Source organism: Phocoena phocoena, chromosome 7 (genome assembly GCF_963924675.1).
Source record: "Phocoena phocoena chromosome 7, mPhoPho1.1, whole genome shotgun sequence".
NCBI classification, from domain to species: Eukaryota; Metazoa; Chordata; class Mammalia; order Artiodactyla; family Phocoenidae; genus Phocoena; species Phocoena phocoena.
The window spans coordinates 54143280-54170893 of NC_089225.1; the positions used below are offsets into that span (position 1 = coordinate 54143280).

The following is a 27614-nucleotide window of genomic DNA, read 5'->3' on the forward strand; positions in this document are numbered from 1 at the left end:
CAGGGCCTCTCAGAGCAAAAGTCGGGGGCTGAGAGACGTAAGGGTACCGGGGCGGCAAGGGACGCACCCCTGAATGCAGGGCTTGAACAGGTAACAGGGACCAAGAGGCTGCAGCACAGCGCCCCCAGGGTTCTCCCCTGGCGCCGCGCGCTGAGCCGGAAAGGCGCGCCAGCCCTACGGCGCAGCCTCCGCCGCGGCCAGAGGAGGCAAGGCCGGGCGGGGCGGCGGCCGGTTGGAGGCGGGGCCGGGGCAAGCGCTCGCTCCCCGCTGCCTTGTGGGGGTTGTAGTTCTGGACAAAAGTCAAGCTCCCTCCGAGGGCACTGGGAACTACATTTCCCAGTGAGGGAACGGCTCCGGCGGACCGCGCGTTACGGTCGTCGCAGTGCCGGCCGCCGGGTCCGGAGTCAGAGAGCGTTTGAGGGGCCATCCAGGAAGGGAGTTTCTTTTCCTTTCCAATTGCCCGGTCTCGGGCGGTGCCGGCTCTGCCTAACCTTGCCTCACTGCCGTGCGCCCCCGGCCCGGCTCCGGGTGTCAGCTTTTCCTGGGCCCCTCGGGGAGTTGGGGCCTGGAGGTTCGGAGGTAGCAGCCGCTGCCCGGCGCCGGAGTGAGGGGCGCACCCCTCTTGGGCCCTGCCAACTCCACCACCGGCCCGCACCTCCATGGGCCCAAGCCAGAAGCCCAACGTGTGCCGCAGGCTGAGTCGCCGGGCGCTGGGCTTCTTCTCTCGGGACGCGGGCGTGGTGCAGAGGACGAACCTGGGTATCCTGCGGGCGCTGGTGTGCCAGGTGACCGCCCGCCGGCCGGGAGCCGAACCAAGGGCAGCGGGGCGATTGGCGGAGGGTGGGGCTAGGAGGGTGGGAGTCAAGCTTCCGGCAGGGGTGCAGTTTTCACGCAATACAGCCCCGTTTTAAGATCACCCTTGATGGGCAGGGTGATCCAGGCCTTGAACCTGGAGGATTAGTAAATAGCCTTTAATAGAACCGGCACATGCTTTTAGTTTTAACTTTCTTATGTCTTATTGCAGACAGTTCTTTTTTTCTAAAAATTGGTCACCCCGGGGCTTCCCTGGTGGCGCAGTGGTTGAGAGTCCGCCTGCCGATGCAGGGGACATGGGTTCGTGCCCCGGTCCGGGAGGATCCCACATGCCGCGGAGCGGCTGGGCCCGTGAGCCATGGCCGCTGAGCCTGCGCGTCCGGAGCCTGTGCTCCGCAACGGAAGAGGCCACAACATTGAGAGGCCCGCGTAACGCAAAAAAAAAAAAAAAAAAAAAAAAATTGGTCACCCCGCTTAAGCCGAAATGTGAAGGCAGAGTGAGGAAGAATTGAACATAATGTTTTTTTAAGAACGTACATGAAATTATTTTGAAAACTGTAAATGTAACTATCCAACTTAAAATTGGTGCACAGTAGAAACTTAGGAGTTATTTGCTAAATCGAAATTCCTTGTGTCTTTCAGGAAAGTACTAAGTTTAAGAATGTTTGGACAACTCATTCCAAGTCACCTATAGCCTATGAGAGAGGAAGAATATATTTTGACAACTATCGGTGCTGTGTCAGCAGGTATCTTTTTGGTGAAAGTTTTTGCTGTAATTCATTTGACTGTTGCTCTTAACTCTAATTTTTATAGAAACACATGCCTACATTAGTGCTTAGTGAAATAGGAGAATGGAGAAATCGGTCCAAAATAAGGGTAGGGGGTAAAATGCATGTAATTTTAAAATCTTGTTAAATCTAAAGTTTGAGGTTTTATCCTTGTAAACACCAACTTAAAGCAAATTTATATTGCAGGCAAAATGACAGTTTGCTGAGTACAATGTAGTATTTTATTCTGCTTGAAAGATACCAGAGTCAAGAGATCCAGGTACCTACTAATTAGGTGATGTTTTAGAGAAGACTTTCTGTGTTTTGTTTTGAAACTACTTGCCTTTGTTTTAGAAGGAAATTTTCAAACTTGCTCAAGTAGAGAATAGCATAGTGAACCCCATATATTCATTACCTGGATTCAAAAAGGATCAAGATTTTGCCATTTGCTTATCTTTTCCCACCCCCTTTTCCTTTATTCCTTTGCTAAATATTTTAAAGCATATTCCAGACATCATGCCATACTTAAGTTTGCTTCTCTAAAAAAATATGGCTATTTTCTTTTTCTTTTTTAAGAAAGAATTCACCATTTTAAAGTGTACGATGCAACGATTTTTACTTCCTTGAAATTCAATGAAAATGAATTTCATGAACCACTGATGGTTCATATAGACATCACTACAGTTAATTTTAGAACATTTTCATTACCTCAAAAAGAAACACTGTACCCTTTAGCTATCACCAGGATACCTTCATCACCCTCAGCCCTATGCACCTGCTAGTCTACTTTCTGTCTCTATAGCTTCATCTGTTTTGGACATTTCAAAAAATTGAATCACATAATATGGATTTTTGTGTGTGACTGGCTTCTTAGTAGAGTACCAGTTTATTATAAAAGTTTATAACTCAGGAACAACCAGATGGAAGAGATGCATAGGGCAGTGTATATGGGAAGGAGTGCAGAGCTTCTATGCTCTCTGAGCCTGCCACTCTTCCTGAATATCCATGTGTTCATCAACCCAAAAACACCTCTCCTTTTCTAATATATATATTTAATGCCATACATTTCCCTCTAAGGACTGTTTTTGCTGCATCCCACAAATGTTGATACACTGTATATTCATTTTAAAATTTGAGAGCTTCTTTGATTCTTGTGTTAATTATAAATGTGTCATTTAATCTCCAGATATTTTGAGATTTTCCAGCTATCTTTCTGTTATTGATCTCTAATCTAATTCCACTGTATTCTGAGAGCATATTTTGTATTATTTCTAGTTTTTTTAATTTGTTGAAGTGTACTTTATGGCCCAGAGTGTGGTCTATCTTGGTGAGTGTTTCACGTGGGCTTGAGAAGAATGTGTATTCCCTTGTTGTTGGATGAAGTACTCTATAAAGATGTCAGTTGGACCCAGCTGATTGATGGTACTGTTCAGTTCAACTATATCCTTATGGACTCTGCTTGTTGGATCTGTCAGTTACTGATAGAGGTTGTTTTGAAGTCTCTTAACTATATTAGTGGATTTGTCTATTTCTCCTTGTGTTCTATAAGTTTTTGTCTCACATATTTTGACATTCTGTTGTTAGATGCATACACATTAATGCCACTCTTTATCCCTGATAATTTTCCTTGTCAAAGTCTGCTGTGTCTGAAATTAATATGGCTACTCCAGCTTTCTTTGTCTTTTATTCTTTTTCTGCCTTCTCTGATTTTAACTGAGCATCCTATATGATTACATTTTCTCTACACTTTAACATATCAATTATATTTCTTTTTTAAACTTTTTAGTGGTTGCCTTGGAACTTGCAGTATACATTTACAACTAATCTAAGTCACTTTCAAGTCACTTTCTCCTACTCTCTTCATGAGTAGTGCAGCTACCTTATAACAGAGTGTTTCTAATTCCTCCCTCCTGTCTTTTATAATATTACTGTCATACATTTTACTTATCCATAAGCTATATTCATTGAATACCTTGTTGCTGAATACATTATTATAAACATATAAATTGTTTAACTTAATTGTTAAATCAATTAAGTATAAGAAAAACAATGGATTTTATTTTATCTTTATTTATTCCTTCTTTAACATTCTTCTTTTCTTTATGTAGATCTGAGTTTCTGACCTATATCATTTTTCTTCTCTCTGGAGAACTTCTTTGAGTTCTTAAGGCAGAACTTTCTTATAAGGCAGGTTCACTGACAACACATTCCCTCAATTTTTGTTTGTCTGAAAAAGTCTTATTTCTCCTCAACTTTTTAAGGATAACCTCTCAGGATACAGAATTCTAGGTTGGTGGGAGTTTGTTTTGTTTCATCACTTTAAATATTTCACTCCACTCTCTACTTGCTTGCATGGTTTCTGAAGAGAAGTCCAGTGTAATTCTTAACCTGTTCATCTGTAGGTAAGGTGATTTTTTTTCCCTCTACCGTCTTTCAAGATGTTCTCTTTATTTTTGATTTTCTACAGTTGGAATATGGTATGCCTAGGTATAGATTTTTTGGTATTTATCATGCTTGGTGTTCTGTAAGCTTCCTATGGATGTGGTTTGGTGTCTGTCATTAATTTTGGAAAATTTTCAGCCATTATTATTTCAGTATTTCTTCTGTTTTGTTCTCTTTCTTCTTCTGGTATTCCCATTATGTGTACATTACACATTTTCCAATTTCCCACAGTTCTTAGATGTTCTGTTCTGCTTTTTTCATTCTTTTTTCTTTCTAGTTTGGGAAGTTTCTGTTGACATATGTTCAAGATCACTGATTCTTTCCTCAACTGTGTCCAGTCTCCTGATAAGCCCATCAAAGACATTCTTCATTTGTATTATGGTGTTTTTGATTTCTAGCATTTCCTTTTGATTTTTCTTAGGATTTTTTTCTCTGTGATTAATTACCCATCTGTCCCTCCATGTCTCCACTTTTTCCATTAGAGTCCTTAGCATATTAATCATATTTATTTTAAGTTCCCAATCTGATAATTCCGAAACCTCCACCATAACTTGTCTGGTCCTCACACTTGCTTTGTCTCTTTAAACTTCGTATTTTGCATTTTAGCATGCCTTGCAATTTTTTGTTGAAAGTTGTACATGATGTATTGGGTAAAAGGAATTGTAGTAAATAGGTCTGTAGAGTGAGATTAATATTTATCTGGCTAGGAGTTAGGCTGTGTTTGTTGTTTGCTGTCGCTGTAGGTGTCAGAGCCTAAAATTTTCTCTGGTGTTCTTGTTTTTGTCTCCCCAGTACTGACTCCAGCGGCTTGCTCCTGGGTTTTTGCTTCTAGTAAGCTGTGATTCTTGGTATCCACCTCTCTCTCCAGTTTTGGGGGCAGCAATTTGCCCTCTGACCTCAATTATCTGATGTAACTAATAAGAGTTGTTGATTTTCAGTTTGCTTAGCTATTTTCTTGTTGTGAGGACATGACTGATGGACCAGAAACCAGAAGTTAGAGACAATGGTTTTTTAGGTAGTGTTTGAGATTTGTTCTGACCCTGGAGGGCTCCTCCCAGCAATCTTTCTGGTTCTCTCCAACAAATTAGCCAGCCTACAGTTTAGCCTGTATGGCCAGTGAATCTACAGATCTCTACTCATTTGCCTTTCATCACAGCCTCCACTGGTTGTGAGAGTGTTCTTAGGCTAGAACTTCTCACTCTGTTACAAATGAAGTCAGTTTCTCTGGGAAGAGACTTGGAGCTATCTGCTTTATGGCCTGCTTCTCCGCCAGGCAAAATCTTCAAGCCAAGGCTCTCAAGCTGGTGGGGGGAGAGGGTCAGTGGCACTTTTGCCTCTGAATGACTCCCCTACTCTAGCTGAGCACATGGGGTTGGGGCAGACATTAGCCTCGGATTTTCTTGCCACTCTCAATGTGGAACCACTGCTTTATGAGGTGGGATAAGGGTAATCAGAGCTCCAGTATTCTTAGGCATGGCAGGCCCAAGGTGGAGCCTCCGTCCCATGAGTAGGGGCTAGGCAGAAGGGAGTCCCACCTCTTGACTGCACTAACCTAGGACCCAGGCCCAGCAACGAGGAGGTGGAGGCTGGATGGAAAATGCTGTCTTTCTACGCTTTGAGGGAAGGTAACCCTCTTGGAGCCGGAGGTTGAGGGAGCCCTGTGCTCTTGGCTGTACCAGTCTGGAGTAGAGTTTTCATCTTGCTGAGCTAAGAATGGTGGAGAGGGAGCACATATTATTTCAAACACCATAGACTCTTACTGTTCTTACTGAGTTCTAGTAGATTTTTTTGAGTAAATGTTTTTTCATTTGTTATATGCCTCTAGGACCACTTCCAGAGACTTTAATTAGTTGTCCTTTTATAATTCTCACCATTTTCCTGGGGAGCATGTCCATAGAGCTCCTCATACTCTCATGCTAGAAGTGGAAATCTGGACATCTTCTTATATCATAATGTCATTATCATGCCCAGCAAAATTAACAGTAATTCTTTGGTATCATTTAATGCCCGTATTGTAACTTTTCCAATTTAGAGATAGCTGCTTTAATTGAAAATTTTTAAAAAATCAGAGTAAGTGGCATTGATTGGTGATCCAATGGTAAATACCATTGGAGTTCTTTAATATTCCATTCAGGGGTGTTTTACCCATAGGTTAGAATCATATATGAGGTTGCTTTCATTCCTGTGAAATTCTGTTTGGTTTAAACCTTTGAGTCAGTGAGAGTACATCAAAATTGAATAAAATTGTCACCCTAAAAATTGTTTCTAATTAGTAGTTTAATTTTAAAGTTCATGAGTTTAAAAAAATGAAAACATCTATGTACACCTCTTAGTAGTAATCAGGGAAGTATATATTAAAGGTAAGAGACTATTTTTCATATCATAAATATAGTGTTCAATATTGGCAGAAGTATAAGCTTATTCAACCTTTCTGAAACACAACTTGGGAGTAAAAAAAAAAAAAGCCTTAAAGGGTATTTCCTTTATTATCTACTAATTTGCATCGCAAATAAAGGAACTCTTTATCTAATTAATTTTCATTTTATGATGTTGGAATAACAGTTTATGAATGTGGAATTCAACAGAGATATTCATATTAAATGTTAAAGGATAAAGAAAGAATTCAGTATGCTCCAATTTTGGAAAGTGATCAGCAGGTGGGTATGTGTATATAAAGAAAAGCTAGAGGGAAATGAACCAAGATATTAATACTGAGCCAAAATGTTAATATTAGGTAGTTTTGTACTATTATAATTTATTTTAATTTATTATATATTTTAGATTTTTTTCTATGAATGTGTATTATGAATTTTGTGATCAGAAAAAAAAATGTTAACATTTAATCAAGAAGAGGAAAGCAAAGTAGCAAGTTGTATTTTTGGTATTCCAAATCTCTGAATTAAAAAAAAAAACAAAACCCTCAAATCTGAGCAAACACTACCTCATTTATGAAGAAGAATAATATTTTTTTCCCCCCAGCGTTGCATCAGAGCCAAGAAAACTTTATGAAATGCCAAAATGTTCCAAATCAGAAAAAATAGAGGATGCTTTATTATGGGAATGCCCAGTGGTAAGATTTGTTTTTAGAGCACTTATTTCTAAAGCATTGTTAGCCTAGAAGAACAGATTATTGTTAATATACTGCATAAAGAAATAAAACTTAGGTATCATAGTGATTCTTAAACTTTGAAAGGAATCAAGAAGGGAGCATATCTTTTGATTATCATTTTTCCTCACGAAGTAATTCCTGTCCTAAAAAATTACATATTAATACTATGAATATATTTTTAACTTTTAATACCATTTGTAAATCTTGAAAACTAGAAAAAGTTATGCACTGATTAAAAGTTTTATAAGCAATATAAGCTAGTTTATAGTTATTCTTAGCGTTTAAGAGATTATTCTACTTAATATATTGAGACAATAAAATATTTATTTAGGGCAACAGTTACGTGACGTGACTCTTTTTTTTTTTTGCGGTATGCAGGCCTCTCACTGTTGTGGCCTCTCCCTTTGCAGAGCACAGGCTCCGGACGTGCAGGCTCAGCGACCATGGCTCACGGGCCCAGCCGCTCCGCGGCATGTGGGATCTTCCCGGACTGGGGCACGAACCCATGTCCCTTGCATCGGCAGGCGGACTCTCAACCACTGTGCCACCAGGGAAGCCCATGTGACCCTTTGAAAGTGGATTCTTATGGGTTTCCTCTATGAATCTTTTTAGGAAAATAATAAGATAAAAATAAACATAATAAAATAATAGATAAGCTCATTCCATCAGATCAGCATTGCCCCAGTGTGTATTTTTTCAGAACGCCATTTTCATAAGATGTTAACATCTTATAATTGCTAGAGGAGTTGGGAGAATTAGGTTGTTTAAAGGGTTAAACAAATTTATTTATAGAATTACTTCTCAGAGCCTTTAATACTGTTAATACTTACAATAATACTACTGTTCGTGGTGATTGTCAAACCGTTTTCCCAGCTTTTTTGATCATAGAACTTCCTATTTTGAGATATATTTTTAAATATTAATTTTCCATAGGATCAGTGTTCTAAGAAACACTTAAGAAGTGGTGCAACACATATATACAATGAAATATTACTCAGCCATAAAAAGAAACGAAACTGAGTTATTTGTAGTGAGGTAGATGGACCTAGAGACTGTCATACAGGGTGAAGTAAATCAGAAAGAGAAAAACAAATACCATATGCTAACACATATATATGGAATCTTAAAAAAAAAAAGGTTCTCATGAACCTAGGGGCAGGACAGGAATAAAGACACAGACATAGAGAAATGGACTTGACACGGGGAGGGGGAAGGGTAAGCTGGACGAAGTGAGAGAGTGGCATGGACATATATACACTACCAAATGTAAAATAGCTAGCTAGTGGGAAGCAGCCACATAGCACAGGGAGATCAGCTCGGTGCTTTGTGTCCACCTAGAGGGGTGGGGAGGGAGACGCAAGAGGGAGGAGATATGGGGATATATGTATACATATAGCTAATTCACTTGGTTATACAGCAGCAACTAACATACCATTGTAAAGCAATTATACTGCAATAAAGATGTTTAAAAAAAAAAAAGTACTGCAACAGGGGCTCCCCTGGTGGTCCAGTGGTTAAGACTCCTCACTTCTACTGCAGGGGGCATGGGTTCGACCCCTGGTCAGGGAACTAAGATACCACATGATGTGTGGTGTGGCCAGGAAAAAAAAAAAAAAAAGAAAGAAAGAAAAAAAGTACTACAACAAACTAATCAGGTGTCTGAATCTGGCTGTTTGTTTTTTAGGAAAAATAGAATATGTGACCAAAAATCATGTTTAAAGGTTAAGAGACTATGCTTTGCATTTATTATTAAAATTCCTTTTTTTTTTTAAACACTTGTTTTTACATAAAATTGTAGTTTTCTAGGGCTGCTGCTTTCTTTTTCCCTGGACAGTTACTTTCTTTTCATAGAAGTCTCCTTTTTAAAAATCAGGAAGCTTTAAATCTACGTTCTCTTCCCCAACTCCTTATTGAAAGTTAAAAATAACTATTGTGTCCCCACATCTAAAGCCTTTTAGTCCAGTCTCATTGGTGAGGGGAAGAGGATGACAGATTTCCTAACTGAGAAAAATTTTGAAGACACCAGTGCAGAACACCAAAAATTTAGAGCAATCCTGCAAAAATAAAGTTTCTAGTAACCAAATTCCTAATCTCAATCCTCTTTAAACATTTCATTCTTATTTGAAGTGGAGCAGGATTTTCCACTAAGAAAAACTACAAAGCATATTGTATTAACATACTGACGTGAAACTACATTTAAACTAGCACCCTTCTTCTCTGAGATAATGTGTGAAATACAACTTTTAGTTTAGGAAAATAGCTTGAACCTATTATGTATGCTACTTAATCCTTGTTTTTTTAAGTAGGCAAGGTATAAATGGTACATTTTTAAAAACTCCATGAGGTGATACTTATGTAAGACACCAAAGAATAAAAATATTTACATCATTGCCTGTGATTTTAGTGTAAGACTTCAGTAGCTAATAAGCTTAAACACACACACACATACCCCCAAGAAACAAACAAAAAAACCTTGTTTCTTTCCCTAACATTTGAAAGGGGAGACAAACCTTAGGAGTATAAATAAAATAACTACACTTATATTCTTTTCTATTCACTCTTCAGCCCAAGCAATATAAGAGTAATTTTAACTTCCTTATTCTTAACTTTCCCCATAGAACATCCTTTTTATTCTATAAATCAAAGTAGAACCCTTGGCTTCTCTTTCTCTTTCTGCCTTAGTCTTCCACCTTATGGCAACTCCTCAGTGGCAGGTACGCCCAAGCAGCTGTCCTCTCCCTTTGTTGGGGGTAATCCATTGGAGACAGAGGTTCCCTTTAAAATTAGGTCTGACTCTTTTCTTTGGCTGCCTTGATTCTGGATTTTAGCTTTTCATTTGAGGTTAGAGTAGAGCCACAATGACTAATGGGATAATTTGCTCTTTTGCCATTTTAACTTTTATCAAAAGGAAAACAAGTCTTGGAATAAAGAAACATCTGTTCTAGCAGATGACTCTTAATTGCTTATGGTATTATATACATGGTTTTAAGAACTGTTATTGGGGCTTCCCTGGTGGCACAGTGGTTGAGAGTCCGCCTGCCGATGCAGGGGACATGGGTTCGTGGCCTGGTCCGGGAAGATCCCACATGCTGCGGAGCGGCTAGGCCCGTGAGCCATGGCCGCTGAGCCTGCGCGTCCGGAGCCTGTGCTCCACAACGGGAGAGGCCACAGCAGTGAGAGGCCCGCGTACCGCAAAAAAAAAAAAAGAACTCTTATTGTTGCTATTGTTATCACAGCAGCATCAGTAGTACTCCTATTACTGCTGTTATTATGATAATGATTGGCTAACATTTGTTGAATACTTAATGATTAATAATAAGTAATCAGTTATTTCAGGTACTGTTGAAGCACTCCATGTGAACAAACTCACTTAATAAATTAATGATGAAAATAATTATTCATGATTTTAATCTTTCCTTGTCTTAATTCTTTATTTGTGCATTAATAGTTCTTTTTTAATTTACTTATTTGACTACTTCTTTAAGTGTTTAGCTGTTTTCTTTGGATATGGATTACTGCAGATTGTTATGACCGTGGAGTTTCAGTTTTATACCTCATTTTTTTTTAAGGGAGAAATGCTTCCCAATACATCAGATTATAAATCCTCACTCATAGCACTGACTGCTCATAATTGGCTACTTCGTATATCAGCAACTACAGGAAAAGTCCTTGAGAAAATATATCTTGCTTCATATTGCAAATTCAGGTATTAAGTGTGACTTTGTTATTTAAAATTTTATTATGAAAAATTGAGACTTGTGGCCTGGGATATTTCAAGATTTTTTTTTTAAAGTTTTCCATTGTAAACATAGATCTCAGTTTAAAAACCTATTCTATTTTTCTCTCCTCATGACTACTTATGAAGATCTGAGGATGGAGACCCTTTATCATTTATCTTTGTATTCCTCATAAGTAACTAACCTCTAGTAGTTGGCAGATACCCTTTCTTAAAAAAATTTACTTTTTACAAATAGTATTCTATATGTAGAATGTATTTTATGGTAGATTTTTCTGAAGGCTAGTCTGTTGCAGTTAAATTACCTACGTAATATAATCTAAGAACTGTTAATTTTTAACTAGTAATTTTATAAATTAGATATAAATTTTTGGAATGAATATGTGCATGCAAAATGTGAATGTAACATTTTCAATGCTTTTTGTAACTTCCATTTTAAATCAGGAATGGTTTTTTGTTTTCTAAGTTTTGAATACTGACAGATCAAATATAATTTTTATTCACTGAGACTCTAGAAGGATTAAAATTATATATATATTTAAAAATAGGAATAAATACGTATAAGGATCCAAGGGAATTCTTTTAGTTAGTTACTTGTTTTTAAAATAAACTGCTTTGATTTTATAATTTAAGTAACTGAAAAACTGTTCACTTTTAAAATATCTATTATATTTTTATTTTAAGTATAAGGAAATTGACACAAATGAATAAATTTCTTTTTATTCTTTTAAAAGATACTTGAGCTGGGACACTCCTCAAGAAGTCATTGCAGTCAAGTCAGCTCAGAGCAAAGGCTCAGCATTGGCCCAGCAGGTAGACGTCTTTAAACATTCAATAAAGTAAAGAATTTGTTTCCAGAGGAATTTGTCTGAAAATTTGTTATGAAAGAACTAATTATCTTTGATTTCTGAAGCATGCTATAAAAGTTGTTTACCACAAATTTAGGCAATTCCCGTCAAGCCACTGTGGGGAAATACCACAGATTATTTTATATTCCATAACGGAAAGAAATTTGAACCTTGTTCTTCAGAGTAAAGGAGCTGTCTTCTTCAAGCAGAGAAATCACTCGAGTTTTAATTGTTGATACTTTTTTCTATTTCTCTTTTCTCATGTTAGTGTAATACTGTTTTGTAATGCTAAATGATATGACCATGATAACTCTGTGTCTTTTGATTAGGCCCTTGATTATTAGAATTCCAATTCACAATATAAATTACGTTGTATAATAATATAATACAATATATTAATTTATATTATAATCTATTATATAGTATATAAATATATTTTGTTATACAGTATATAAAGTATGTTTTTGTAAAATATATTTTGTTGTTAAGAAACGTTTACTGTTATGCTTACTTTTATAGATTTTTGTGTATATGCAGTTTGTAGTGTCTGAAGGGCTAAAGGCTTAGTGGACATATTTTGAACATGCAGGCCTTCCTGTTTAAGTAACTTTGCAATATAGATAGAGGAATGTTTTTAATTCATGAAAACAGTGTTTTTATTTTTTTAATTAAAAAACTTTTTATAGAAGTATAGTTGATGTATGATATATGTTATAGATGTACAATATAGTGGTTCATGATTTGTAAAGGTTATACTCCATTTATAGTTCTTATAACATATTGGCTTTATTCCCCATGTTGTACAATATATCCTTGTAGTTTGTCTTATACATAATAGTTTGTACCTCGTAATCCCCTACCCCTATATTGCCCCTCCCCCACTTCCCTTTCCCCACTGGTAACCACTAGGAAAACAGCAGTTTTAAAATACTCTTGAGAGCTGCCTATGATTTTAGTCTTTCCTTTTAGGCAGGCATTCAACAACCTGTTTTGCTGTACCTTGCAGTGTTCCATGTGCTACCTTTTTCACTCATAGGGATTTTGGAGATCAACAAAAAGGTAGGAAATCATTTCTGATTTAATTGTAATACTAATTTTTTGACAGTAAGGTGTAATATCATTTTTTAATTATTTGTTTATTAGGTGTTTGGATTGGAAATGTTCCCTTGACTGTACAAAGCTTGCTGATTTAGTTTATTTCATATCAAAATACACGAGAACATTTGATGTGGGAAGAGAGTCTAATAGTCCCTTCATCTTTCTACATGTTTATTTATTTAGTTAGTTATCCTTGGCTGCTTTGGGTCTTCGTCACTGCGCATGGGCTTTCTCTAGTTGTGTTGGGGGCTACTCTTCATTGCAGTGTGTGGGCTTCCCATTGCGGTGGCTTCTCTTGTTGTGGAGCACGGGCCTAGGCACGTGGGCTTCAGTAGTTGTGGCACATGGGCTCAGTTGTTTTGGCGTGCGGACTCTAGAGCATAGGCTCAGTAGCTGTGGCGCATGGGCTTAGTTGCTTCACGGCATGTGGGATCTTCCCGGACCAAGGATCGAACCTATGTCCGCCGCATTGGCAGGAGGATTCTTAACCACTGCGCCACCAAGGAAGTCCCTTTCTGCATGTTTTTATGCTTCTCAAGTGGATAGTGTTGAGTACCAGTCATTAATATACCACTGTTCTATAAAATTATGAAATGAGTAAAATATTTTTTTCATTGGGAATATTCCAAAGCTTGTTAAAAATGATCATAAAGAAAGGTAAAAACCTGCAACAAAGTGCCTCATTTTAATTGCAAAGTATAGATCTAAAACTTGTTTTATGGTATATAAACAAGTCTTATAATTAAATATGTAAGTTCTTCAACTCATTCAGTGTTGGGTTTTGTTTTTATTTTTTGCGGTACACGGGCCTCTCACTGTTGTGGCCTCTCCCATTGCGGAGCACAGGCTCCAGACGTGCAGGCTCAGCGGCCACGGCTCACGGGCCTAGCCGCTCCGTGGCATGTGGGATCTTCATGGACCGGGGCACGAACCCATGTCCCCTGCATCGGCAGGCAGACTCTCAACCACTGCGCCACCAGGGAAGCCCAGTGTTGGGTTTTATTGTTGTTGCCATTGTTCTTGATTTGTGGGGTGGTTATTTGGGAAGAAAGAAAGGACATATTTCCTCTGAGTAAAAGAATCAATAGTTAGCTAGTTTCCTTTAAAAAAATTGTTACTTAGTTTGGGTGAATAGTTATTTATTGGTCTCTTCTACTAGTCTTTAATTAAGCACCTGAAGCATTATTGAGGTCAGGTCTTGAGGGTCCACTAATACTTATAAGCAAACAAGATAAATGTATTTTAAAATTTTTATATAAGCATAATATACTAAACTGCATAAAGACTAAAGAATTAATTATTTATTAATTGTTCATTTTGTATCAGGCACTTTGAATATTTTACGACATACAATAATAGTGTAACATATAAAGTATTTAACTAGGAGGTTAAGCAGCTACCAAAATCCTAAAGGTAGTAAATGGAGAAACTGGAATTTGAACTTATATTTGACTCCAGAGTTTAAACCAAATTTTAAAATAAGAGTGGCTACTTTATTATAGCACTCATCATTTGAAAATACATTTGAATTAAACAAATCCTCCTTTCAAATTGGGGAATGAGGATCAGGGAATAAAAAGTCATAGGCTAGTCAAGAGCAAAACAAACCATGATTATCCTTTTAAGAGATGACAAAAAACACAGCTCATAAGTGTAATTGTTCTCTTTGTGCTTGTGGATTAAGTAATTGTGTATACTTATTACAGTCTACAATAGGAGTGAACACTTAGCAAAGTCATAAATTGTTTCTATTTATTCTTACATGTTTGAGATAATCATTTGAGGGATTTGATTTTGATTACAGTTATTTGAAATTGATGTATATCTTTCACTTACCATGCATAATAAGACTACCTACGGGCCAGGCTCAGAATGTACTTTAAGCTGTTTGTTGGGGTAGTAAATCTTTACTAAATGATTTGTCTTGAGTAGAAACAGAAACAGATTTTCACTGAATTTCTACTTGTTCTTTCTTTTTTATTTATTCACTTTTGGCTGCATTGAGTCTTTGTTGCTGCATGCAGGCTTTCTCTAGTTGTGGCGAGCGGGGGTACTTGTTCTTTCATTGCTATGAATATTTGTTTATGTTAGTTGGCTTTTGTTAAATATTAAAACAGGCACAGAATCAAGTTCTTTTTAGAGCTCTGTGGAGCATCATGACAGGATCCAGTGCATAGAACAGAGACAGAAAGGGAACAATGAGCCAAAGCTTCTCAAGGTCAGCTAGGCTAAATGTTTCTGGATGTATTTGGTTTTTAACATGTTCGGTTTTAACAGTATTAGATATTTAGAGAACAAGGTAATGTAATGATAAAATTCTCGAGTAGGCTATTTTTTATTAGAATTACTTTCTTAGACCCAATCTTTTCACCTCCAGCTAAAAAATGTCCCTTTATAAATAACATTTTATGAAGAATAGGTCCCTGTATTTATTCTGCCGTGCATATTCTGCATGGTAGAATTAAATGGACTCAGTTTACACCTATGTCCATGAGGAAGAGGATTTGTTATTAAAAGATATTGACAAGACTGTGAAGCAAATGTATGCTGCTGCATCATTTTGAGGGGTATGTCTTACACTCGCATTAGTGCTTCAGTTTGAGACCCCAGTGGCTTACCACTCTGCCCTAATAACACCTTAGCTTCCAGTTTCTAAATTCTAATTAAGTTATAATGTTAGGCAGCAGTGTTGTAGTGGTGGCCTGAATATTAAACAGATGCACAAACCACTGTGAAACCCAGAGGATTGGCCTTCTGGTCTTTTCTCAAGTGATATCTACCTTTCCCCTCAGATTTTCGGGAGCGTAACAGATGCCACCTTGTCTCATGGAATACTGATTGTGATGTACAGCTCGGGACTGGTCAGACTTTATAGCTTCCAAGCCATCACTGAACAGGTAGAGAAAACTGAAATTTGCCATATTGAAATTAACTTGAGATTTGGACTGAGGTATGAATTTTTTTTTTGAATTTTATTTTATTTATTTTTTTATACAGCAGGTTCTTATTAGTTATCCATTTAATACATATTAGTGTATTCATGTCAATCCCAATCTCCCAGTTCATCACACCACCACCCCCACCCCCCTCGCCACTTTCCCCCTTGGTAGGACTGAGGTATGAATTTTTTAATGAGATGTTTTTAAAGTAAGGCACTGTGTAGATTTCAACTCTACAAAACTGTACAAATGCAGAAAGACAAAGTAGCCTTTAAAAGAGGGGTGGGAAGATAAACAGAAAGGCCCTTGAATAAATAAAGACATTTCCTCTGTCATATACATGTGAATTTGATTTTTTTCTCTCTCCAGACAGCAAATAAGTAGGTGCTAAAGCCACCATTTTTGTTTTGTTTTGTTTTTAGTTCATGCAACAGAAACTTGACTTAGGGTGTGCATGCAGATGGGGTGGGACTACTGGAACTGTAGGAGAGGCTCCTTTTGGCATTCCTTGTAATATTAAAATCACAGGTATGGCTACTATATAGTACTTTCTTCACCTTAAAAATTAAGTGGTCATATTAATAGTTATTAATTGTAATCATCCAAATGTTTTTTGCATGATTTAATTATAAATTAATTCATTTTATTCCTATGCAGAGTATTCTTTGCTTTTGAATAGGCATTCACAAAAATCTGTTATTCATTTAGATAAAGGCCTGGGGATGCTGGACCTTGCTTAGCCAGAGATCTGTTGCCTTTGGCAAGTTACTTTTACCTTTCTGGTCGTGATTTCCTTATCTGCAGAATAATAAGTTGCAGCAAATGATACCATCTTAGTTCCTTTATAACTTAAAATTTTACAATTCTGTGAAATTTACCCAACTTAAAGATCAACAAAGCACAAAAAAATTATACATAATTTTATAAATATAATAAAAATGTTCTATATTTAATTAGCTTATCAAATTCAGCAGTTTATTAAAAGGAAATGAACTGCTACTCAAATTGAGCAATGTGTGTTAGATAAACCATGACTGACCAGAGTTCATCTCAGCAATACAAGAATTATTTAATGCAGACAGATGTAAAACTGATATGAATAAATTTAAAAAGATAATATATTTTGTTATCCTAATATTTGTTTATCTTTAGTCTTGGTTCATTAAGAATCATTCTTGGGACTTCCCTGGTGGCACAGTGGTTAAGACTCTAGGCTCCCAATGCAGGGGGCCCAGGTTTGATCCCTGGTCAGGGAACTAGATCCCACATGCATGATGTAACTAAGAGTTTGCATGCCACAACTAAGGAGCCCGCCTGCTGCAATTAAGACCTGGGGCAACCAAATAAATTTAAATAAATAAATATTTTTTAAAAAAAGAATCATTCTTTGTCATATTGAGGACATTTCCTTTTACTTCTAACCAATAAACATCACATATTTAGGTGAAACTCCAAAGGTTTTTCTAACATGGGTCAAAATAAGACAGTAATTTTTTTCTATTATTACTATTTAACATTACATCATCAACAGATCAAGAAACAAATGAAAGATTTAATTGTGAGAAAGGAGATGTTCTTTTTATTAGTAAATGACAGACTATAAAAACAGTCCAGTATAGCCATTATTCAAGAAACTCAAAATAAATATTCTAAAAATTACTCGGGGTTTTAGATGTCTTGGACAAGCTGAATTAGGCAGTTCTGTGATAACTCAGCCTCAGCAATACCTCCTATATTTGATACAAATATGCTAGCAGGAATCTATTAAGAATTTTAAAACTACAGGCTCCAGTAGTAACTACAATGTATTATTTTGACACGAGTTTCCCCAAATGGTACATTGTTCTCATTGAAATGCAGATAGTAAGCAAATAAAGCAAAGAACAGGGTGATAAAGAAAGCTCATAGAGCCTTTGATTGTGCTGTGATTTTGGTCCCTGTTTGTAGAGAGAAGACTAGATTTGGGATCACAGTCTTGGTCTGCTACTAGTAAGAGTGAAATTCCACTACTAACTGATGGTTATGATAGTGAGCAAATTACTTAACCTCTCTGGGCCTCAATTTTATCAACTTTAAAATAATAACATTTGAAAATATCTGTGAAATCACATGCCATTGTAAAACAATACAGCGATTGTTGGACATTTAGCTTAGAAAAGTAGCATACTATGTTGGAAACTTTGAGTATTTTTTCAGACTATATTGACTGAAATCCTATTCATTTCTACAGATTTGTTTTTCAGGATCATTAAGCTCTGTACAAAAGAATATTCCTTTTAACTGTAAATAACTTTTTTTAAAAAATGCAAAGCAATTCATTTTCATTACAGAAGAATTAGGAAATAATGATAAACAAAATAGAGAAAGTTTAAAATACTCATAGTCCTCCTGCAATGGAATTAACTGTTATCACCTCAGTGTGTTTTTTTGGTAATCTTGTAATGTATATATGTCTGAAACCAAAAAAGAATCATACTGTGAATACTCCTTCATAACTTGCTTTTTAAAAAATTAATTAATTAATTAAATAATTAAATAAAATAATGGCAATTCCCTGGTGGTCCAGTGGTTAGGACTCCGTTCTTCCACTGCTGGGGGCCCAGGTTCTATCCCTGGTCAGGGAACTAAAATCCCACAAGCCACACAGTGCAGCCAAAAACAGAGAAAAGAAAAGAAATAATAAAATTATTAAAATAAAATAATTTAAAAAAACAACTCAAAGTATAATTTACATGCACTTAAATGCCCTCATTTTAACTGTACAATTTGAGTTTTGCCAAATGTTTATATCCATGAAACCACTACTACAATCAAGATTTAAAATCTTTTCATCACTCCAAAATGTTCCCCTGTGCCCTTTCCAGTCAATTCCCTCCCCATCCCCAGCCTTAGGCAACCAATGAACCTGCTTTCTTTCACTCTAGTTTTCTAGAGTTTCATATAAATGGAAGCATATGATATGTACTTTTTTGTCTGGCTTCTTTCACTCACCATATTATTTTTGAGATTCATTGCATGTTATTGCATATATCTGTAGCCTAACCCACTTTTAAATGTTAATATATTACAAATATTAATTTCCATCTAGATTATTTAATAGATGGTCTTATGAAAACAAAGAGTTCTATCTTACTCTTTACATCAAAAGAAATAATAGATGGATCAAAGATTTAAAGTTCTATAAGAAAACTTAGAGAATCTTTTTATCTCAGAGTTGAGAAGAGCTTTCTGACGCAAACGCAGAGCCATTAAAGAAGGGATTGATAAATTTGGCTACATAAAAATAAAGTGCTGGGCTTCCCTGGTGGCGCAGTTGTTGAGAGTCCGCTTGCCGATGAAGGGGACGCGGGTTCGTGCCCCGGTGCGGGAAGATCCCACATATGCCGCGGAGCGGCTGGGCCCGTGAGCCATGGCCGCTGAGCCTGCGCGTCCGGAGCCTGTGCTCCGCAACGGGAGAGGCCACAGCAGTGGGAGGCCCGCGTACCGCAAAAAAAAAAAAAAAAATAAAGTGCTGCAAGGTAAAAAACAAAAACAAAAGCACACACATAAACCAACTCAAAAATCAGACAACGAACAGGGGAAATATTTGCAACATACACTGTAAAGGGGTAATTTCCTCCTTATATATGAGTTCTACAGACTAGTAAGAAGAAGTGACTACAACAACAACAACAACAAAATGAGCAAAGGATATTGTTCAGAAGAAGAGGAAATATAAATGACTTTTAATTTGGGGAGGACAAAGCCCAACGTCACTGATAAGAGAAGCGCAAGTTAACACTATCATAAGATACTTCTTTTCAGATTCTCAAATATCAAAAAGTTAGGTAACAGCGTTGGTGAGAGTATAGAAGAGGCACTTTCATTTATTATTGGAGTCCCTTGGGGAGGACAATTTGTCAGTATGTTTCAAAATTTTAAATGCATATGTTCCTTGAGCAATTCCATTTTTAGGAATTTATCCCAGATATATTCACATGTGTACAAAATGACAAATGTACAGTTACAACATTGTTTCTAACAGCAAAAGATTGGAAACAATGTATATTGATACATTGATAGGTGACATTAGTATTCTTTGATTGTTTGGCTATGTCATAAACTTAATTGTTAAAAAGAAACAGGAATTCTTTTTGCACTGGTATAGAGAAGTTTCCAATATATATTAGTAAGTAAAAAAAGGAGTGCAAAACTATGTATATAAAAAACCTCATTTGTGTTAAGTATTCATATGCATATATTAAAAGTATAGATATATGAGTATATGCCTTTAGGATTGCTTGAAATATCTGGAAGGGCACACAGAAAACTGATAAATAGTAGTTATCTTTGAGGGATACAGATGGAAGGGAAACTTAGTTTTCATTATATTTCTTCTGATGCTTTTTGAATGCAGTACTTATATTACCTTTGCCAAAGAGTGGTCCTGTGTATATATGTGCACACGCTAAGCTCAAGGTTTTAAGATCTCGACTTATGTACCTTAAACGCATGAACTGTAAATTTATTTAACCAGTTTACAATGGACATTTAGGTTGTTTTTAATTTTCTGTGATTATAAATAGTATAAGAATGTTCCTGTAATTATTAATGATCCTAAAATTTCCTCATCACAAGACATGGAATCAGCCATTCTCTGAGAACTCCTAGGCCCTTTCAATTGAGAATAGTATTAGAGATCAAAATTTGGGCTCTTGGGGCTAATGGGGACCCACCAGGATTGTGGTGAGCAGAGTCATGCTGTGCTTTTGGGCTATTTTTAGCAACTGCTGGGAAAAGTATTTCTTTTTAAATACATCTTTTTGCATTGATTTTTTTTTCCTATTTTGAATTCCTATCTTATATTCTCTACAACATACCTACTTAAATTTTTAACCCCAAATTCAAACTCTAATTGTATTTTTTTCTCTTTATAATTCTTCTTTTCCTCATCCACCATCATTTGGTAGCCACCATATTATCACACATGATGTTTATGTACCTTTCACAATTTACTGACTGATGTCCTTTGCCCATTTTTCTATTGGGGTGTCCATCATTTTCTTATTACTTAAAAAAGATTTCTTTATATATTAAGAATATTACCCTTCTCTTAAAAGGTTTTTAAAAAAAGGTACTTTAAATATAGTTGATATGTTTATACTTATCTTTTCTTTCTCCTCAAGATTGTCAGTTTGTAAACTCACTTTTCATTATTTGTTGTTTTCCTTTGTATAGCTTTAAGTAGTAAATTGCCCTTATGAAGAAACCTAATAAGGCACACACTTCTATGTGTAACATGTGATTTTTTGAGTGAATGGTCTCCCAAGACAAGTCCCTTTACTGACAGTGGTGGCCTCATAAGCCAAAGATTAAACTCTCAAGTTAGAGGCATAAACAAAGGACTCTGAATAGTCACCTTCACAAACAGACCATGCAGTATTTCAGTAGGGCTGCCCCAAAGGAATTCTGGTCTTCATAAGCAGCACTACCTTCCATTTATACATGTCTCCAAAAGTAAGTCTGTTATGCTCTATATAAAATTAATTGTCATCAAAGAAGAAGACTAGGAAGCACTAACAGATAGTTCTTTTGTGTTGTCAGTCTCCAACAGACAGTGACTGACTGGATGTATCTAAACTACCTTAAAATTAACTTGTCTAATGATTATACTAGTAGTAGTGGCTATCCTTTGATAAAGCTTCCACGGTAACAGGACCCAGCCTAAGTGGTTACTTTTCATTATTTCAGAAGTGGAAATCTTAAGCAACGCTTCTTTTGTAAAGTTTGCTAAATATAACCTGTGAGTCTAGAATATGAAGGTTCTCTTCCTCACATTTGAAGGAAGTATTAGACCTAATACCTTGTTGGATTGTTACGAGAGATGGAAATAGTATCTAACCAAGCCTTGTAGATAGCCGGTGCTTATTAAATGGCAGCTGCTTTTGTTAGGTATACTTTATCATTTTTGCCATCATAAGCACCTTCAGCCCATTTTTTATCTCCATCCAGCTGCATGTCATACATATCTTGAAAACGGATGTCTAGAAAGTTGACTCATAACCTAACAGTTGTTTCCTATCAGATTTTTCTTTTCTTAAGACTATGGAAATAAGCAATAAGCCTCTTTCCTGATTGTATTTTCTTTCCTTGAACATAGTAATTTTTCATTAGTGGAAGTTCATAGATGATGCGTGCAAAGGTTGAGTTCAGTTAATGAATGTTCCAAGGCTACCAGAATAAAGGAGCTAATACATTCCTTTTGTCCATCTCTGCAGATACACCACCACTGCTCTTTGAGGTGTCCTCCCTGGAGAATGCTTTTCAGATTGGAGGCCATCCTTGGCACTACATCATCACACCTAATAAGAAGAAACAAAAAGGAGTTTTCCATATTTGTGCCCTAAAGGACAATTCCTTGGTAAATCAAGGTGGTCAGACTTCAGTAGTAAATTTATATCAGAAATTCTTTATTCTCTACTTCTCTAATAGGTCCACAATCCTAAGAATTACTTTTTTGTTTGTATTGATAATTTGTAAACAATGTAAAGTACAGGAGAGTACAAAGAATATAGCAAACACTTGTATGTGCTATCCAGAATTTGAAACATTAACATTTGAAAATTCTCAGGACACCAAAGATTTATTAGGTTTTTTTGTCCTTACCGTCTCCTTGATCCCATTTAAACATCTCTGAAGCTGCATAGTGGGAATCGTTGATGGAATGTATTCAGGCTGCCTCTGAAATTACTGGTGGAATGTGTAGTTGGTTCTGCTTCTTCATGGTTTGTTGCTCTTGGCTCTCTAGAGCAGAACCAGATAGAACTCTGTTGGTCACGGTATAAACACTGAAACACTTTGAGTTTTCAAGGATATTTTAAAGTTATATATGGCAGAATAGAAAGAAAGGGTATATGGCAAGACAAGACAAAAAATTACCCCTTGAGTTAATTTTTCTTTTTAAAAATGACTTAGGCATTGATTTATCATTTAATAAACATTATTGAGGGCCTACTGTGTGCCAGACTTGGCTGGGGACACATTCTCTTCCCACAAGTTGCTTACACTCTCCAAAGAAAGCAAATGTGTAGGGAAATAAGATGCAGTCCGTTAAGTACAGTGATTGAGATAAGTACAAGAGTGAGTGCACAGAGGAGGGGGGTTCTATCTTTGTTTTATATTGCTGATTTAGTTTAGTTTAGTTCTGGAGCCTCTTGATACATCAAATGAACTTTTTATGAGGCAGACCCAGCTTATTCCACATGCTTCTCTTCCAGAATCTTTTTCCATCAGTCACTGGTGGACCCAGTGGCTTTGAGAGTCACAGGTCACCTTTCACCACACCGAAGACGTACACAGTCTTGGGTCCATTTATCTATTTCCTTTGGTGTCATGGCCACCAGGGAACGTGGTGTATATAGTGTGTTCTCGTTTTTTGTTTGTTTGTTTGTCTTTTTGCAGGAGCATTCTTCCCTTCCATTTTCTCATTAACCTATCACATGTGGGAGCTCCTGTTTGGCCCAGCCCAGTGACATCCTCTTTTACAAATACAGACTGTTTCCCACAAGTCTGTGGTTTGATTATTCACCTCCCAGCAGTGGACATCCTTCAGCCACCAGGACCTGTCACATCTCTTTTTTGCTGAACTTTTCTATCTAGTCAGACCCTGCACAGTTCACATTCTAGACATTTAGTACATATTCTTCTTATATAAGAACTGATGATACATATTCTTTTATGTGTGTGTACAAAATGGCCTTCAACATCTACATCAAGCATGCCTGTCAAGTATTCTCCTTGTATGATTACTGATTATAACATTTAGTCAGATCTTATTTCAACATATTCATAAATAATTGCTAAATCCAGGGGAGTTTTCAGTCCTTTTGCTGGACAACTTTGTTGAGGTGATATTACCTTAATGTTGCATATGTGCATTACCTCCCCACCTGTCAGTCAGAAAAATACATAACCCAAAAACATATATGTAGGCAAACTAAAGAATTCAGAAAATGATTCATAGCTTTCTATTAAACTGAGCTTTAAACTAGCATTTGAGCAAATAATAAAAACTACAGAAGCTGATAATAATGCTGCCTAGTATTTAACACAGAGAGAGATAATGTTTCTTTTGCATGTTGTATTTAGATATTATAATAAAGAGAATAGTCTCCTAAAGAAAGAAAGATATGGGGGTTTTTTTTTTGTGTGTATATATATATATATATATATATATATATATATACACACATACATACACACACAGCATAGAAAAGTTTTATATTGGGCTTCCCTGGTGGCACAGTAGTTGAGAGTCCGCCTGCTGATGCAGGGGACACGTGCCCCAGTCTGGGAAGATTCCACATGCCGTGGAGCGGCTAGGCCCGTGAGCCATGGCCGCTGGGCCTGCGCGTCCGAAGCCTGAGCTCCGCAACGGGAGAGGCCACAACAGTGAGAGGCCCACATACTGCAAAAAAAAAAAAAAAAAAGTTGTATATTAAATGAAGGAGCATTTGGAGCTAATGCCAAAATGTACGTTGTTTTAGTGGTTGCAACAAAGATGTTTAATTGTATTGATTTTCTTATATGTAAAATGCAGTAATACCACCATTTCTATTAGAAATCGTTAGGATACTTATAAAAATTCTTTAAAAATTAAAATGCATGTGCTAATTTGATACCTAAAATGTGTTAAATTCCAATTTTTAAAAAAGCATGGCATACAAAGCACTTGTGATGTAACCTCAGCCTACCTCTCCAGTCTCATGGCTGGACACTCTACTTCTCAATTTAATTTTATCTGCTACTCATGTTTGTGCATATACATGCTAAATGGATCAACACTTCTGTGCTTTTGATTTTGCTATCTCTTCTTTCTAGCCACTTTATTCTCATTTCAAGGCAGAGTTCAGGCTCCTGAAATTCTGCTTACTTGGGTTGGATGCTTGATAATATCCTGTGCATAGCTTGACCACTTTGTTTTCTACACTGCCTTATTCTATTTCTGTTTCTATCTCCCTTCTTGAATATGAGCTTCTTGATGACAAGGATTATGTTTAGTGCCTAGTGTGATACCTTAAACATTGTGTCCTGTCAGTATATGCTAATGGAATTAATAATTTTATATATCAGAAACTTTTATGAGTATCTAATAGGAAAGATGACATCATTTCATTTTACATTGGAAAAATTAAGTGACTTGGATAAAGCCAGTGAAGTTAATATATCCATGCTGGTATTAGTCCCCAGTGCTCCTGTGTGTAAGGTAAAACATTTATTACATATGTGATCACATATGGAGGTATCTTTTTCTTTATTTTAATGTCTAAATATACTACTATGAAATCAATCTCTCTACTTACCTTAAGTGCTAAGCAGTATTAGACCATTTCCTCAGCATTAGAGTTTAACATCTGACTTTTTTTTTTTTTTTTTTTTTTTTTTTTGCGGTACGCGGGCCTCTCACTGCTGTGGCCTCTCGCGCTGCGGAGCACAGGCTCCAAATGTGCAGGCTCAGCGGCCATGGTTCACGGGCCCAGCCGCTCTGCGGCATGTGGGATCTTCCCGGACCGGGGCACGAACCGGGGTCCCCTGCATCGGCAGGTGGACTCTCAACCACTGCGCCACCAGGGAAGCCCTAACATCTGACTTTTGCAAGGAGATTGCATGACCTGTTTGGTTGCATGTTTATTTTTGTGCTATCTACTCTTCTGATTGACAGTTTGTTGAGGATAGGGAAGGGAGAAGGATGTTGTGGGGGACTGCATGTACATAATTATGGCAGAGTTAAATAATGGAAAATCCATGGACTTTGGAGTCTAATCTGCTGTTTAGTAGATGCTGAATACTAAGCAAATGATTTATCCTCTTTGTGCATCAGTTTCCTCATCCATAAGATGGGGATAGCAATATATGCTTCAAGTATTGCTGAGATCAAAAGAAATAATGAGTATAAAACATCTAATGCAGTGCCAGACATACATTAGGTGCTTGAGATATGGTAACTTATTATTTGTGAGCTATAATATATAGTGCATGGTGCATCTATGAAATTTCTGAATTTAAATGTTCTGGATTTTTCAAGTTTGAGTGTCCTAATTCAGCCCTAACACACATCCCAGTTCAGCTGGTTAATGTTTTCTCTTCCTTTACTTTTGACTTACTGATCTATCGCTGATGCTGGATTGGAAAAATTATTTTATTTTTCCTTAATTTTTATTTTCAATATTTTGTTCCAATTTCAGGCAAAAAACGGGGTCCAAGAAATGGAGTGTTGTTCTCTAGAATCTGACTGGATCTATTTCCATCCTGATGCTTCTGGTAGAATAATACATGTTGGCCCAAATCAGGTCAAGTGAGTATTTTCCTTAGTTACTTTAAAGTTAAAAGTAGCCTTTGGTAGTATTTATTGGCATCTTTATTTCTGCCAGCTAACTACTGAGCAAATTGTGGAAATAATTAACTTTTTGTAGGGTGCTTCCTCAGAGAATGGCATCTAGAAAACCTGACTTTATTCTTTCAACCTCATCATTACTGTTTGTAAATATTACATTTGAGTAAGTTCTTTGTTGGATGATAGATGACGTGTGAGGAAAAGATTACATATTGGTTCATCCTCGTCAGGTCTTAATTCATTCTCCAGGATTAATGGGTGAGATGATTTATCTTTGTTCTAAAAGACAGCCTTACTGCTGGAGAAGCAGCAGGTTGTTTGAAGTAAATCTTGTTGTATTTAGTTTACCCACATCTTCCACACAGTTGACCTCTCCTTCCTTGAAACACTCTTCATTTGGCTTCCCTGACACCACAGTGCTCCTGAATATTTTCTTCCCTCTCTGATCTGTCTTTCTTAGTATCCATTCATGTTCTTTATCTTTTTTTTTCTTTTTTTTTTTTTTTTTTGGCTGTATGCGGGCCTCTCACCGTTGTGGCCTCTCCCATTGCGGAGCACAAGGCTCCGGACGCACAAGCTCAGCGGCCATGGCTCACGGGCCCAGCCGCTCCACGGCATGTGGGATCTTCCTGGACCGGGGCACGAACCCTTGTCCCCTGCATCGGCAGGCGGAATCTCAACCACTGCGCCACCAGGGAAGCCCACGTTCTTTATCTTCTACTCAGACTTTAAGTCCTCAGGACTTAGACCCTCTTTTCTCACTCTTCGTTCCCTTTCTGCTGATTCTCCTGTTTATTCCCTTGGTTTTAAAGATCTTGTGTACACCAAAACTCCAAAATTTCTCTTAGCACAAACCTCTCATCTAAGTTTATGTCATAAGTCTGGAATCATTCTTGGCACTTTCTTACCTTCTTGTCTTTCATCAGTATACGTGTACTTAAACACTCACTTGCATTTTCTTTCTCTCTCTCTCTCTCTCTCTCTCTCTCACACACACACACACACACACACACACACACACACACACACACCATATATCCCATCAATCCAGTTTATTTTGCTACTAAACATTTCTTAAATCTGCCTCTTTCTGCCCTTGGCCACTGTCACCACCTTGGTCAGATCATTGTCATCACTAGCCTAGACTATAATATTTGCCTTCTTACAGGACTCCCAAGGATCTACTTTTTACTCTTTAAGTCTGTTTTCTTCTCAGCAGCTAGAGTGATTTTTAGAAACATTAACAAACACAAAAACCTAACCAAGTGAATTCTGCTTTAACTTTTTTATGACCTCCTATTGCGCTTAAGATAAAGACCACATACTTAGCTGGTCTAAAAGATTCCTCCCACTCAATTTACTTCAGTCATGCTGTCTTTTCACAAAGCTAAGGACCTGTTCCCTCTAATTGAAGTCTGTTTCCCCTACCTGTTTTGCCTAATTTCTATTCATATTTTATGCCCCCTTAAATGTCCCTTTTTCAAAGAGTG

The 27614-nt window shown here is 37.1% G+C and overlaps 1 protein-coding gene across 1 annotated transcript in view; it reads left to right on the top strand.

Moving 5' to 3' along the window:
• The first annotated feature begins 659 nt into the window (after positions 1–659).
• DCAF17 (DDB1 and CUL4 associated factor 17) overlaps positions 660–27614 on the top strand; it is a 32524-nt gene continuing 5569 nt past the window's right edge. The window contains exons 1-10 of the mRNA XM_065880148.1: positions 660–785; positions 1456–1559; positions 7002–7092; positions 10701–10837; positions 11602–11680; positions 12685–12774; positions 15606–15710; positions 16175–16280; positions 22010–22152; positions 25976–26085. Of these exons, the coding sequence (XP_065736220.1) occupies positions 660–785; positions 1456–1559; positions 7002–7092; positions 10701–10837; positions 11602–11680; positions 12685–12774; positions 15606–15710; positions 16175–16280; positions 22010–22152; positions 25976–26085 (1091 nt within the window). The remainder of the gene's footprint in view (positions 786–1455; positions 1560–7001; positions 7093–10700; positions 10838–11601; positions 11681–12684; positions 12775–15605; positions 15711–16174; positions 16281–22009; positions 22153–25975; positions 26086–27614) is intronic.